This window comes from Hyla sarda, chromosome 5 (assembly GCF_029499605.1).
Source record: "Hyla sarda isolate aHylSar1 chromosome 5, aHylSar1.hap1, whole genome shotgun sequence".
Classification (NCBI taxonomy): domain Eukaryota; kingdom Metazoa; phylum Chordata; class Amphibia; order Anura; family Hylidae; genus Hyla; species Hyla sarda.
In genome coordinates, this window is record NC_079193.1 from 125148664 (window position 1) to 125162426 (window position 13763).

General features: G+C 44.6%; 1 protein-coding gene across 4 annotated transcripts in view; it reads left to right on the top strand.

Annotated features, from left to right (window-relative positions):
• The window catches only part of SACM1L (SAC1 like phosphatidylinositide phosphatase), a 647794-nt gene that overhangs the window by 507368 nt on the left and 126663 nt on the right, over positions 1 to 13763 (top strand). For all 4 annotated transcript variants that reach the window (XM_056520232.1, XM_056520231.1, XM_056520230.1 and 1 more), the window contains 2 exons: positions 2998 to 3096; positions 13363 to 13501. In XM_056520232.1, coding sequence (XP_056376207.1) covers positions 2998 to 3096; positions 13363 to 13501 — 238 coding nt within the window. The remainder of the gene's footprint in view (positions 1 to 2997; positions 3097 to 13362; positions 13502 to 13763) is intronic.

The following is a 13763-nucleotide window of genomic DNA, read 5'->3' on the forward strand; positions in this document are numbered from 1 at the left end:
TGAGATCATTTGGTATAGGGGAGTAATTTATTAAAATGGTAAAAATACTGTATAAGAATGCAGAAGCAAATGTGGAGGTGAAGGGAGACTCCTCAAGATGGTTTTCCCTCTCTCGGGGGACCCTCTATCCCTATATGTGGATGACCTTCTGCTCTATCTTTAAAGACCCTCATAACTCGTTGCCCTTGGTTATGGAAAAATCAAAATATTTGGAAAATACTTAGGATTGACTATAAATTGGGAAACATCAAATTTGATGCCATTATGACCAGGTATAGATTTGGGCAACCCTGTAGTAAAAATGTTAAAAGAAAATAAAAAATTTAAATACCTGGGGATACAGATATCGAGGAGTGTACAGGAGTGCCATCAATTAAATTCATTCTCTGTGATAAGGGAAGTGGAAAGGAAGGCTATAGCCTGGAATAAGCTACCAATCTCAAAAGCAGATAAAATAGTGCTTATAAAAGTTATAATAATTCCAAAAGTGCTAGATTTGTTCTGTGGGACTCCCATATGGTTTGGAGATCAAATATTTAAGCGAATTATTGCTATTTTTAACTCCTTAATTTGGGGAGGAAGAATACAAGAATAAAGGTGGAATACCTTTATGTACCGAAAGATAAAGGTGGATTATCATTCCCAGATATTTAAAAAAAAAATTTTAGCCACCCAACTTGCTTGGTTTATTGATTGGTGGGATGATGAGATATGTATTCGAAGGTTTCCCCGGGAAGTTTAAAAATGTATTCGGGTTGGAATGTTTGATCAAGACCTGGGCAAGGCTTAAAAAGTTTGAGGGAGTCCAACATAGTTTGGAACTATCTACGATATGGCCTAATAAAAAGATGAGGAATTCTATAAATTAGGATAAAAAAAAAATATATAGAGGAGAATAGAATTAGGAAAATTTCTGACTTGATAAAAGAGGGTAAGCAGATGGGATGACCTAAAAGAAAAGTTTGATTTGGAAGAAAAAGCATGGTACGAATATGCTGAAATTAGATATGCTTTCTTGGACACCAAAGAGAGAGAGAGATCTTCAGTGTAGAGACTCTTAGGGGTCTACTGGAAAATATTGTTAATAACAAAATAGGAAGGGAAAAAATAGTAGCAAATTTATATAAACAACTGGTAGTAAAGACTAGAGATGAGCGAATTTACAGTAAATTCGATTCGTCACGAACTTCTCGGCTCGGCAGTTGATGACTTTTCCTGCCTAAATTAGTTCAGCTTTCAGGTGCTCCGGTGGGCTGGAAAAGGTGGATACAGTCCCAGGAGACTCTTTCCTAGGAATGTATCCACCTTTTCCAGCCCACCGGAGCACCTGAAGGCTGAACTAATTTGACGCAGGATAAGTCATCAACTGCCGAGCCGAGAAGTTTGTGACAAATCGAATTTACTGTAAGTTCGCTCATCTCTAGTAAAGACAACAGAAAAGACTAGATTTAAAAGTAAAGAAAAGTGGAATAGAGATTTAGGGGAGATCGGAAAAGAGGAATGGGGGAGGATATGCAGGAATGTAAATAGGTGCTCATTTAATAGTAATCACAGGCTAACGCAAATATGGATTCTACATAGAATCTATTATTGCCCTAAGATATTACACAAAATGGGGAAATGACTGGACTCCAGTTGTCCAAGGTGTGGGGAGCAGGATGCCGATTTATACCATATGTGATGGTGGTGCACTGAAATGAGAAAATATTGAAATTATGTATATATGGAAATTGGTAGAAAGGTGGGAGGGGAGATTAAGATATGCTCCAAGATGGCCATCCTTGGTGGAGTGGGGAAGATCAGGATCAAAGAAAAGAAAGTAGACATAAGGTAACCAGATATCTCTTTTATGCTAGATTGGTGATAGCAAGAAGGTGGATATCCCCTAGGCCCCCAGACGTTCCATTTTTGGTTTTGTTAATTTGTATTAAAGCAAATATGAAAAAAAAATAATAATAATTTAACTGGGATACATATGTATCTGCCTTAACATAAAATATAAATATACATGCAGACTAAATGTTCTGTTCCTGTTGTAAACCTGCTATGATTGATATTCTTTTATTTATTTATTTATTTTTTTATTCCACCAAAAACAGTGATTGCAAGTTATATTTGCCTTAAGGGTAACCCGTTTGGGTGCCATTTAAGTTAGCTGCCACATCCAGGCCTCTTAATTAGCTTGCTATCCATATTGAAAGTGTTCACCTGTTTCCATAACTTCCATGGACTTAAAGGGGTTGTCTAGTATTTTATTTTTTTTATTTATTGATTTATTTTTACAAAAACACCACCACTCCTGTCCACAGGTTGTGTGTAGTAATGCCACTCAGTTCCATTATTTTCAGTGGAGCTGAGCTGCAATGCCAGAAATAACCTGTAGACAGGAATTATTCTGTTATTGCAAGAAAACGTGTGTTTTCAATCCAGGACAACCCCTTTACATGGAAAATGGCGCACCTCTGCTTAGTAATAGTGGATGTTTCACCTGAAGATAATTCTCTATAAGTGGAGGTTCCTGCAGATCCTGGTAAGGATTTGCCAAGAATGTCTGTACTTGGCAATGTATTGGCAATGTAACTTCAGAGCCTTGTTTCCTAAGCTGCAGAAATACGTTGCTTGGCTTGTCTCCATAACTGTCACATTGAAAGAAGTTGTTAGAACTTTTACACAGAAAATTTACAGTAATTTGAAAAAGCTCAAAGGTTTAAGGTGCTTCTTTGATAACTCTGGACTGTAACTGGAGACTATCAAAGAAAATGTAAAGTAGACAGAGGCACAACACATACACCCTACTGCCCTAAGGCAGTAATTGGAAAAATAGGTGCTAATTATTCCTTTATTTAAAAAAATGCTTGTGACACCTGGCTACAAAATTTAACTTTGGCAAACATAGCTTGTATGGCTAGTGTTAAATGTAAAAAAAATATGTTTCAAACTAGAGTAGTGTATTTGTCATATCATCTTTTCCATAATCATTTTTCTCCCCTCCAATAGATATTTTGCTTTTGACTTCCACAAAGAATGCAGCCGAATGCGCTGGGACCGGTTACAGATTTTGGTGGATCAAGTGGCTGAAATTCAAGATGAATTTGGGTGAGAGAGTACTAGTCAACATTAGACTACATTCATATGACAGAAATCTGCACTTTCCTACTATAACACATATAACAATACTGAGAGCTACTGTATAAGGGAACCTGTATTGCCTTACCCAGAGACCAAATATTAAAGGGGTACTCTGGGTGAAGAAAACTGTTTTCAAAACAACTTGTGCCAGAAAGTTATACAGATTAGTAAATTAATTCTATCTAAAAATCTTAAGCCTTCCGGTACTAATGGACCAAATATTAAAGGGGTATTCCAGTGGAAAATAATTGTTTTCAAATCAACTGGTGCCAGAAAGTTATACGAATCTGTAAATTACTTCTATATTAAAATCTTAAACCTTCCAGTACTTATTAACTGCTGTATGCCACCTCTGCCTGTACAGCTTTCATTGAGGCTCTGTGCAGCTTTCAGCCTGTGCAGCTTTCAGTGAGGCTCTGTGCAGCTGTCAATCAAGCTATGTGCAGGGAGAAGCTCTTTCTGAGTTTGGTCTCCTGCCTGGCGAGAAAGAGACCAAACTCACTGTATTAATTGCAGCAGGGACCAGAACTAGGCCACCTAGTGGATGATTTTTCTATTGCGTTTTAAACGTACACTGCTCAAAAAAAGGGAACACTAAGATAACACATCCTAGATCTGAATGAATTAACTAATCGTATGAAATACTTTCGTCTTTACAAAGTTGAATGTTCTGACAACAAAATCACACAATAATTATCAATGGAAATCAAATTTATCAACCTATGGAGGTCTGGATATGGAGTCACACTCAAACTCAAAGTGGAAAACCACAGTACAGGCTGATCGAACTTTGATGTAATGTCCTTAAAACAAGTCAAAATGAGGCTCAGTAGTGTGTGTGGCCTCCACGTGTCTGGGCATGCTCCTGATGAGGTGGCGGATGGTCTCCTGAGGGATGTCCTCCCAGACCTGGACTAAAGCATCCACCAACGCCACGTTGCACCACAGACTGTCCAGGAGTTGGGGGATGCTTTAGTCCAGGTCTGGCATTTCTTTGGGGGGGCCACACAACCCTCCATGTGCTTGCCAAAGGTAGCCTGACTGCCATTAGGTACTGAGATGAGATCCTCAGAACCCTTGTGAGACCATATGCTGGTGCCGTTGGCTCTGGGTTCCTCCTAATGCAAGACAAGGCTAGACCTCATGTGGCTGGAGTGTGTCAGCAGTTCCTGCAAGAGGAAGGCATTGATGCTATGGACTGGCCCGCCCATTCCCCAGACCTGTATCCGATTGAGCACTTCTGGGACATCATGTCTCGCTCTGCTGCCAGGCCGGAAGGAGACCAAACTCACTGTATTAATTGCAGCAGGGACCAGAACAGCGCCACCTAGTGGCCGATTTTTCTATTACATTGGCTCAAAAAAAAAAAAAAAAAAGGGAACACTAAGGGTCTGAGGTTCTTATCTCGGTACCTAATGGCAGTCAGGCTACCTCCGGCAAGCACATGGAGGGCCTCCATGCTCTGGACACTACACTGACACAGCTCGCATTGATGTGTCATCCTGAATGAGCTGCACTACCTGAGCCAAGCCACTTGTGTGGATTGTAGACTCCATCTCATGCTACCACTAGAGTGAAAGCGCCGCCAGCATTCAAAAGTGATCAAAACATTAGCCAGGAAGCATAGGAACTGAGAAGTGGTCTGTGGTCACCACCTGCAGAACCACTCATTTATTGGGGGTGTATTGCTATTTTCCTTTCATTTTCACCTGTTGTATGTTCCATTTGCACAACAGCATGTGTGAAGCCTAATTAGGCTGTATTTGTGGGAGGGGCGTGAGGTATATAACGCACCACGCCCCGCATCCAGGTGCGTGTGTTGCGTTTGGCGGTTGTACTTGTGCACAGCTGTGAGCTCCCACGTCTCTCAAGCAAGAAGTCCCGTGTGTAACTCATCCCGGAGAAGTACTACTTTGGTGGGGTAAGCCGCCGTACGCCGAACGACACAGGGGGTTAAACTGTTTTGTGCAGGGCTTACATGTTCCCCCGGGATTCTCAGCGGCTCGGCCGGGGGGCGCTCGCGTCAGCGCTAGCATCATTCCAGCAAGACAGGGAGGAGGAGTCACGGTGGGGATCCCCGCACTCCTCGGTGTTTGGCATGGGGAGGCCAGCTGCCAGTACTCTTGTGGGGCCTGCGGACGGGGCATCTCGTCTTCCCCACCGGTTTGGTGTGTCGCTGGGTCCGGCGGGGGTGTCGGGGGGCTCCGGTCGCATTCTCCTGGTCGGTTTCCGGAGAGACTCTCCCAGCTGGTCGGGGACGCAGCTTCCCTGGCGACGGCCGGGTGGCGTGGCTCTCCGGCGAGGCAGGGCCAGCACCGCACCACGTGGGTGGCGGCGCTGTCCACAAGCACTCACATGGGGCATCTTTACGGTGCTGACGGGGCGTTTCGTCTTCCCTGCCGGTCTGGCGTGTTGTCAGGTCCGGCGGGGGTGTTGGGGGGCTCCAGTTCCAGTTGGGTGGCTCCATTCACAGTACACGGGAGGGACGGGGCGTTGGGGCATGATGGCGAACTTGCGGCGGTGCCAACATCCTGGCCTCGCCGCAGGTGTCTCACATTGCGCCGGATGGTGGGGCGGGCACGCGGTCGCCGGGTGCGGACCGCGGCTCAATAAGTGTTGTCGCCGGCTGCCGGTGTGGCGGGTTTATCGCATCACAGGGCAGCAATATATACAACCACATACAGGCTCATCAAGACGCATAAGAACACGATTTAACAAACCACATGTCATAGGCCATGCTATCAGAATTACTATAGTACCACAATGTATCAGGCACACGAATCATACTTGTCACAAGCCAAGCAATACATATGAATATAATGAATAAATGATGATGGGCACGTTTTCTTTTTAGTTTCAGACACGTTGGTAGTAATTGATGCTTAGGTTTTGTCTCTGTCACACAGCACGTGTTGGTAGTTTCAAGCAAGTTGCAGTATGGTCTGTGTCCTTGTCGTGGATAATTGTCAACGGGTCAGTTCAGGTGGGTTGTTATGTTGCAGAATTTATAGCGGGTCACCTTGCTCACGTCCGGGCAAGTAATTACAAGGACCATTTTTAGCCAGGCTTGTTGTCACAAGTTGCACTGCCACATGCTGTCGCAATGGTAAAAATCATAGGCAGTAGTTGTTACCGCTATCCTGGCTCGTACTTCCAGGGGAGACTACTGCGTGTTGATGTTATTGACACGTCTTCAGAGCATCAATAATGTCACATCAAATCACTTTGCAAATCCTGACTCCTCTTCAGGAGCAATCGTTCTCGGTACTGTTACTGACACGCCTTCAGAGCAGTTATTTCCGTCACATCTCGGTTATTTGCACGCTCGTTATCCGGGGTCACATCACACAAGCTCACACACATAGGCAGTTGGCTTTACCGCTACTCTGACCCGTTCTTCAGAGTTAGGGGCCTCTGCACAGGACCTCCGCCAGGTTCTGGGTCACGTCTTGTTACACATAGTTTTACCGCAATGCCTGACACGTTATCTCAGGGGAAGCCACGGTTGCTATTGTTACCGACACGTCTTTGGAGCAATAGTCTCGTTACATGTTGCATCCTGGTCCATGTGACATACGTACCAACCGCCAAAAAAAAAGGCTTAGGCATACATGGCTGGTAGGTATGTCCACATGCAGGCACAGGCCACGACACCATTTACATGACACCACTTGTCTATGGAAATGCACAACAGCACTCGCCATGTCTCCCTTTTCAGGAGCAGACGGGCTCAATTCACGGTTGTTCTTTCGGGTCACCTTTCATTCTAGCAAGTTTCGGTTGGTATTCAGGTTACATTGCATAACTTTGTTGTCCTAGGTGTCGGTTTGGTGGACGTTTGTTGGATCAGCTAGGGAGTTGCAGGTCAGTACCAATATCAAAGGTGGCAGGGGCATCAGTAGGTCTTGTTGTTTCTTACAGTGTACACTTCTCTCTCCCCGGCACCCACCTTGGACCGGACAGGTAAGAGTGTGGCAACATGTCTCACGGATCAGATATTGAAGATCCTTTATCAGTACAAGAAACCCCTGCCAGAAGCTCCGAACGCGGAGCTACGTCCTCTGCTTACCGCATATGGACCATACCGAAGTTGATGGAGGAACTCCGCAGGAGGATTATTCCTTTCCCAGCATCAGCCCGTAAATCTGAACTGTTTAAGCTGTTGATGTCCGATCCTGGGGCAGGGAGTAGCGAGGAGACAGCCCCAGGGCAGTCTTCATCAGCTACCCTTGATCAGTTGCATACCATGATGTCCTCCGTGATGTCATCAATAGCAGCGTTCAATTCAAGATTGGAATCACTGGAAAAGGGCAGTACTCGGGATCTGGCGATCCCTGATACGGTGGCTACTCCCTCAACCTCCCAGGCCGCAGTGTCAGGTACGCATGAGGGAGCCCCAAAAATAGCCCGGCTCATTTCGTGCCAGCCTCTATCCGCAAGGACATATTAGAAGGAAAAGACATAAACTTGGCATCCTTGCTTATCACGTCTCAAGACCTCACGGAGACGAAGACAGTTGCATGCGGCGAGCTGTCGGTAGTACTAAAGAGCAAGGATGCCAGGCTAAGTCGCAAACTGACATTCCAAGAATTGGTACTAGCGTTCAGTATGTTTAGGGACATAGTATGCTCCGCTAAACCTGAACGTAGGGAGGAGTTGGATTTATACCTCTATCAAATCACGGCCTGTGCGACATGCCAATCGATCTTCCATTCCACTGCCTGGTGCAGCAACCAGCAGCCCGAGGCCAGCACAAGCAGAGTTGTAACGTCCGGGTCAGGCTCCAATCCAAAGGTCACTCCTACAGTTGACAAATTGGGGCGTCCGGTCCGATACCTAGGACGCAGTCAGATCTGCAACAACTACAATTTGTCTACTTGTAACTACAACAACTGCAGATTATTACACGACAGCAGAATGTAGATACAGCACTACCTTATTCAGCCTAACAGTGGCACATTAGACAGTGAGGGCAAATCTGTGCAGTCCACCAGAGTGGTTCACTGCAAGCGGTGCACCAGTCACCAAACTTCGGTGCTCTAACCCCTTCCGGACAGCTTAACACATCAACCATATGGAGCAAAGGAAAAGAGAAAATAAGGGGAGCACTCACGAAAACCTGGTCTCAGTTGCGGTGCAAAGTGTTCTTTATTCAGGTGCTGATAAAACCAAGCTGTATGCCAGGGACGCCGGTGTTACAGGTAAGCTTTCACGCCACTGACTGGGCGCTTCCTCAGACCACACCTCTTCCGACACCTGACCCAGGTATATACACCTCTATGGTCACGTGACGGAAGGGGGTGTTAACATAGAGGGTTAAAAACAGAACCGGTAAACAGACATGCTAAAACAATACAAAACCGCTATGTAAAATATTAAATGAACACGCTCATATCTAGCCTGTCATTCAGGCCAAGGCTACCTTGGGCGTCGGTCTTTAAAATCCAGCATCCTTCTTTTTGAAGGACGAGCCTCTTGATGTCCGCTCCAGCTGCAGGATAGACTCTTTCGATGCTGAAAAATCTCATTGCCGTGATGTCACTATTGTGGCAATCACGCATATGCACAATCAGTCGGGGCGATCCTTTGCCTGTCCTGATTGAATTGGCATGTTCTCTGAAGCGTACATTAATTGCATGGGTAGTGCAACCAATGTAGAATCTATTGCAGCTGCAGCGTACACAATAAACAACGTTCTTCGTCCTGCAACATATGAAGTCCCTACAGATAATATCCAAACCTCCTACATTAATGTATTTGTCCGAGCAAAAAAACTTACTCCAGTTGCAGCTGCCACAACAAAAATTTCCTTTTGGCCTTTCTGCACTTAACCAGTTAGTTCTGGGGGAATTACTTTTAAGGGCGCTACTTACAAGTACATTGCTCAAATTCCTACATTTTTTAAAGGTAATGAGTGGGGGATTTTTAGTGAGCTCCTGCAGATCGGGGTCATTTTGTAAAAGTCCCCAGTTATCTTTAATAGCTTTTTTAATTTTATGAGCTACCGGGCTGTAAGTGAAGGCGAAGGAAAACTGATTTTGCTTTTTTGTTGTATGTGGGGATGACTTTGTTCCGTTTAGTAGTGTTTCTCGTGGTATCATTCTAGCCTTAGCCAAGGCCGTATTCAATACATTGTTGGGGTAGCCCTACTAAGGAGCCTTGCGTGCAAGTCGCTGACCTGCCTCTCGAAGTCCTCTGCCCGGGTGTTTATTCTCTTTAGACGTAAGAACTGTCCATAGGGCAATCAGTGTTGCTTCCTGAGTGGACAGTGTGATTTCACAGAAGTGTGATTGACTTGGAGTTACATTGTGTTGTTTAAGTGTTCCCTTTATTTTTATGAGAAGTGTATTTATGTTGATAATTTTCAAAAAGCAAGTGAATGGGAAAGTGTTAGCCAATTACACAAGGAACACTATATTAAAAGTTTTATTTGGTGACAGGTACTCTTTAAGACTAATATAATGTAGTATGTTGGTAACAATCAAATGTTCGTTAGCACTAGCATCTATGTAGTCAACCTTAGTATCACTGCCCCCACTCCTTACGCCCCTACTGCTTTCATTCCTTGGCTCACTGCTTTCTCTCACTGCAGGAGACAAAGATTGCAGTGAGCCTGGGAGAGAAGCACTGAGCTGAGTGCTTCTCCTGGCTGTACCGAACGATCAGTGGGGGCCTGAAAACTGAAACCCTGATAAAATAAGTGCAGGCAGTGGGATGCAGACACACTGTGATCTACTCTGAAAAACACCTCAGCATTTTAGAGAAATCATAGTTTATCGCACAAAAAATGGGGCACAAACGGGGCCAGTATGATTAATGCATTACGGTTAGTGCAGCTTTGTGGGCACAGTTCTTTCCTATACTTTCAGTAATCTGGTCAGGCAAGGAGGCACTGTTATACACAGACAGCTGGTAGAAATCAGCAGACTGCACATGCACAGTGTTATTTTCAAATCATCTTGGATAGAGAAGTCTGTGTACATGCACAATGTAATCCAGGTGCCAATGCTTCAGTGAAGAAATCTGTTGGCAGAAGATTATTTGAGTTTTCTTACAACCGTAAAGATATGTGATTGGTGTAGATTTACTAGAGCTTTAATGTAGGCTGTAAGTGCTATCAGATCATAGGTTACAGTGTTCATGATTAGTCTGTTTCTTGATGCAGACAGATAATGCCTCTGTTGCAGTCCATAAGGGCCATTTTGGAGGATGTTTGCTTCATTGACCTCCTGTTGATGGTGCTTTTATACTGAAACATGTAGGGGGCAAGTTGAAGTCACTCTGTCACTACATCATGCAGTCCAGTTTATTTCTATATAATAAAGATAGAGGAGACATCTAATAATACATCAATATATAGTAGCAAAGTAACATCCAGTATTTTACTTGATTTGTTACTCAAAACTGTTTTTAGTTAACACGTTATTAAACACCTGTGATATTATTAGATTCTGATCCCTGGCTTTTATTTAGGGAGTATTGTGTTTGGTTAAATCATAGTTTATAGATGTTGGCAGGAGAGGAAGCATCCGCGTGACTATCCCCCGTCCTCCAACCTCCGGTGACTACTTACCCAGGTCCAGGTGGCATTTTTAAACTAGAATTTCTCTGAAAAGAATGAGCGTTTCCGGAGTAAATCAAAGTGTATCGACATCCTGCTGTCTGTACATATTTTATGCTGCCTGTGGTTTTGTGACAGGTTCAAAGGCGCTTTGATCACATCTGCAATCAGAATTCATTAAAATTACCAAACAAAAAAATGCAGTTTGCAGTATTTTCTTGACCGGTTATAATCTTGTAATATGACACAGACAAGACAGAAACTGAAGTCCGTTTCTTTGCCAAAGAATCCGTGACGCACAAACGGAACCACCAATGCAGATGTTTCTTATCCCAGTTTGTCAAAGTGCTGAAGTAAGGAGCTCCAAATTTACATATAGTGCATCTTTGTTCGTGCTTAATGCTACATGGTTAGCTACAAATGTATTTTTAGATTGTAGTAAATCTGTTGGACTGTAAGATACCACACCCTCCATATAGTACAACCTATAAAAAAAATCCAATGGAGAAAGATGCCAATTACACCTATACTTGGGAAAACCTTCCTTACCAATTCCAATTGACAGAATTAATCCCTGGATATAGCAAATATGAGCTTATGTTTAGAAGAACTAGAAGAGTGTGGCACGCATGCTGGTAAAATTGGGTTCTTTTATTTTATTAAGTAGTCACAAATAGATCAATGAGCTGTCCATTAAAATGTGACCTTATGAAATGGTTGCGAAAAAATTGTCAGTTAAATTAACATTGAGCAAAACTATAATTGTGAATAGCATGAAACAATTGAAACAATGAAACATATAAAACAATAAAACAAAAGATGCATAAGCCTGTGTATAATTAGATGCAAAAGGGAAGCATAAAATTATAGTTTCATAAATGCACAGTTGGTTTTCACATTTATAAAACCATGGTCAGTCATTACCACCATGATTTGGGCACACAATTTGGCAAACAGGTAACCTGTACAATATTGGAGTGTAACGATGCTGGATGTGGATCCACTGACCCGAGTGGCTGATGACATGGGCCGTATCGGGAAGCGGAGTCTAAGGTGCAGCTGGTCTTCACCAGAGCCCACGGCAAGGCAGGATGGATTTGCTGCAGCAGGTGACACCCAGGTCGCTACCCCCGATACGACTCGACCACACAGGTAGCTGGGCAAGGCGAAGTACAGTAGGATGAGGCAGAGGGGTAGTCGGACTTAGCAGAAGGTCAAGGCAGGCGGCAAAAGTGCGTAGTCAAATAGCATTGCGGAAGGGTCAGAACGCGGGCAAGGCAAACAGACAGTATGGAACGCTTAATCTCAGGCAAATGGCACTGAAGATCCGGCAGGGAGGAGTGGGAGGTGCAGGGACTTATAGAATAGTGTCAGGTGTTTCACATAATTATGGGCGTCCTGGCCCTCTAAATTTCAGAGCTCCGGCGCGCGCACGCCCCAGGTGACGGGGACACGCACGCCGGAGCTTAGAGGCAGAGGAAGAAGAAGCAGAGAAGCATGATAAGTGATGGACTGGGATTCGCATGTGGGCACATCCCATGATGCAAATCCCAGCCCCGCCGGCAGCAGGGGAGAGGGGGACAGTGTGCTCACGGCCAGGGGAAGTGGCAGGAGCGCAAGGTGTAACATGGAGTAATTTTCACAGTTTACCAAAAGTATTACTGCTGTAGTAACGAACTGCTGCCCCTGTTTTGGTCCCACAAGTGACAGAGATGCAAGAGTGAGTGCTGTAAACAATGTAGTTGATGTATGAATTTGAGAAAGCTCAATGTTTGCTTGCCCACTGAAATTAACTCAAACAGGGTTGCCTGGCTCTGCCTAATTCCACTGTGAGATTATTGCATTTTAATCATTGTTATTTTACATTGAAAAATGTTCATATTGACTAAAATATATGGTTTTAACTAGGGATCGATCGATTATCAGTTTGGCCGATATTATCGGCCGATATTCACGATTTTGGTCGTTATCGGTATCGGCAATTACCTTGCTGATAATGCTCCGCCCACACCGTCCCGCACCTCATACCACCGCACCGCGCCACACCCCCCACTGCACCGCCCTCGGCCAGAGACCGCCGCCGCTGCCCCATTGCCTCCCCCATCCCCGGTCTTATAATTACCTGTTCCCAGGGTCCGCGCTATTTCTGGCTCCTGCGGCATCCTGTATTATGCTGTGCAATGACGAGTGACGTCCTCAACGCGACGTCACTGTCAGTGCGCACAGTGACAGCTCAGGAGGACGGCGCCGGAGCCAGAAGTAGCGCGGACCCGAATCCCGGGAACAGGTAATTATAAAACCAGGAATGGGGGAGGCAATGGGGCAACAGCGGCGGTGGTCTCTGGCCGGGGCGGTGCGGTGTGGTGGTGGGGGGCGGTCGTGGTGGGGGTGATAGGACTCAGGACCCCAGGATAGGCAGGGGGAAAGAAGCGGGTGGCGGCGGCGGTCTCTGGCACCGCAAAAGCCGCTGCAGTTAATTGATTTAAAGCGCCCGCTTTAAATCAATGATCTGCAGCTGTGTCGCCGGGGGGGATAAATAGCCATTAACTTATACCAGAATATCGGTATAAGTTATCGGCTATCGGCCCTAACCTCCACAGAGTATCGGTATCGGCCCTAAAAAAACGATAGCGGTCAATCCCTAGTTTTGACACTTTGTTTCTCCTAACTAGCTATTTCTTGGTGGACTCGGAAGGGAAAGTGTTAATGACTCAAGAAGGAATATTTCGAAGTAACTGTATGGATTGTTTGGACCGCACAAATGTTATTCAGAGTTTACTGGCACATCGCTCCCTTCAGGCCCAGTTACAGGTATTGATTTGTTTACTCTGTTTCATTTCTTTCATTAAGATTTATTTTAAATGTATTTGTCAAAAAAATAAAAAAATAAAACTCAAAATTTTGACATGTCCTAGGGACAACACAAAAGGTTTGACTTGTATATGACTTGTTAACAGAACCATATGGGACAGGTGCGGGTGCAAGTTGCCTAGGGGCGTTTTGCCCATCTGGTCCCTACTCACAGAAGTAAAAATTGCAAGAAAGCATGACCAGGATTCAAGTCCTTTAAAGA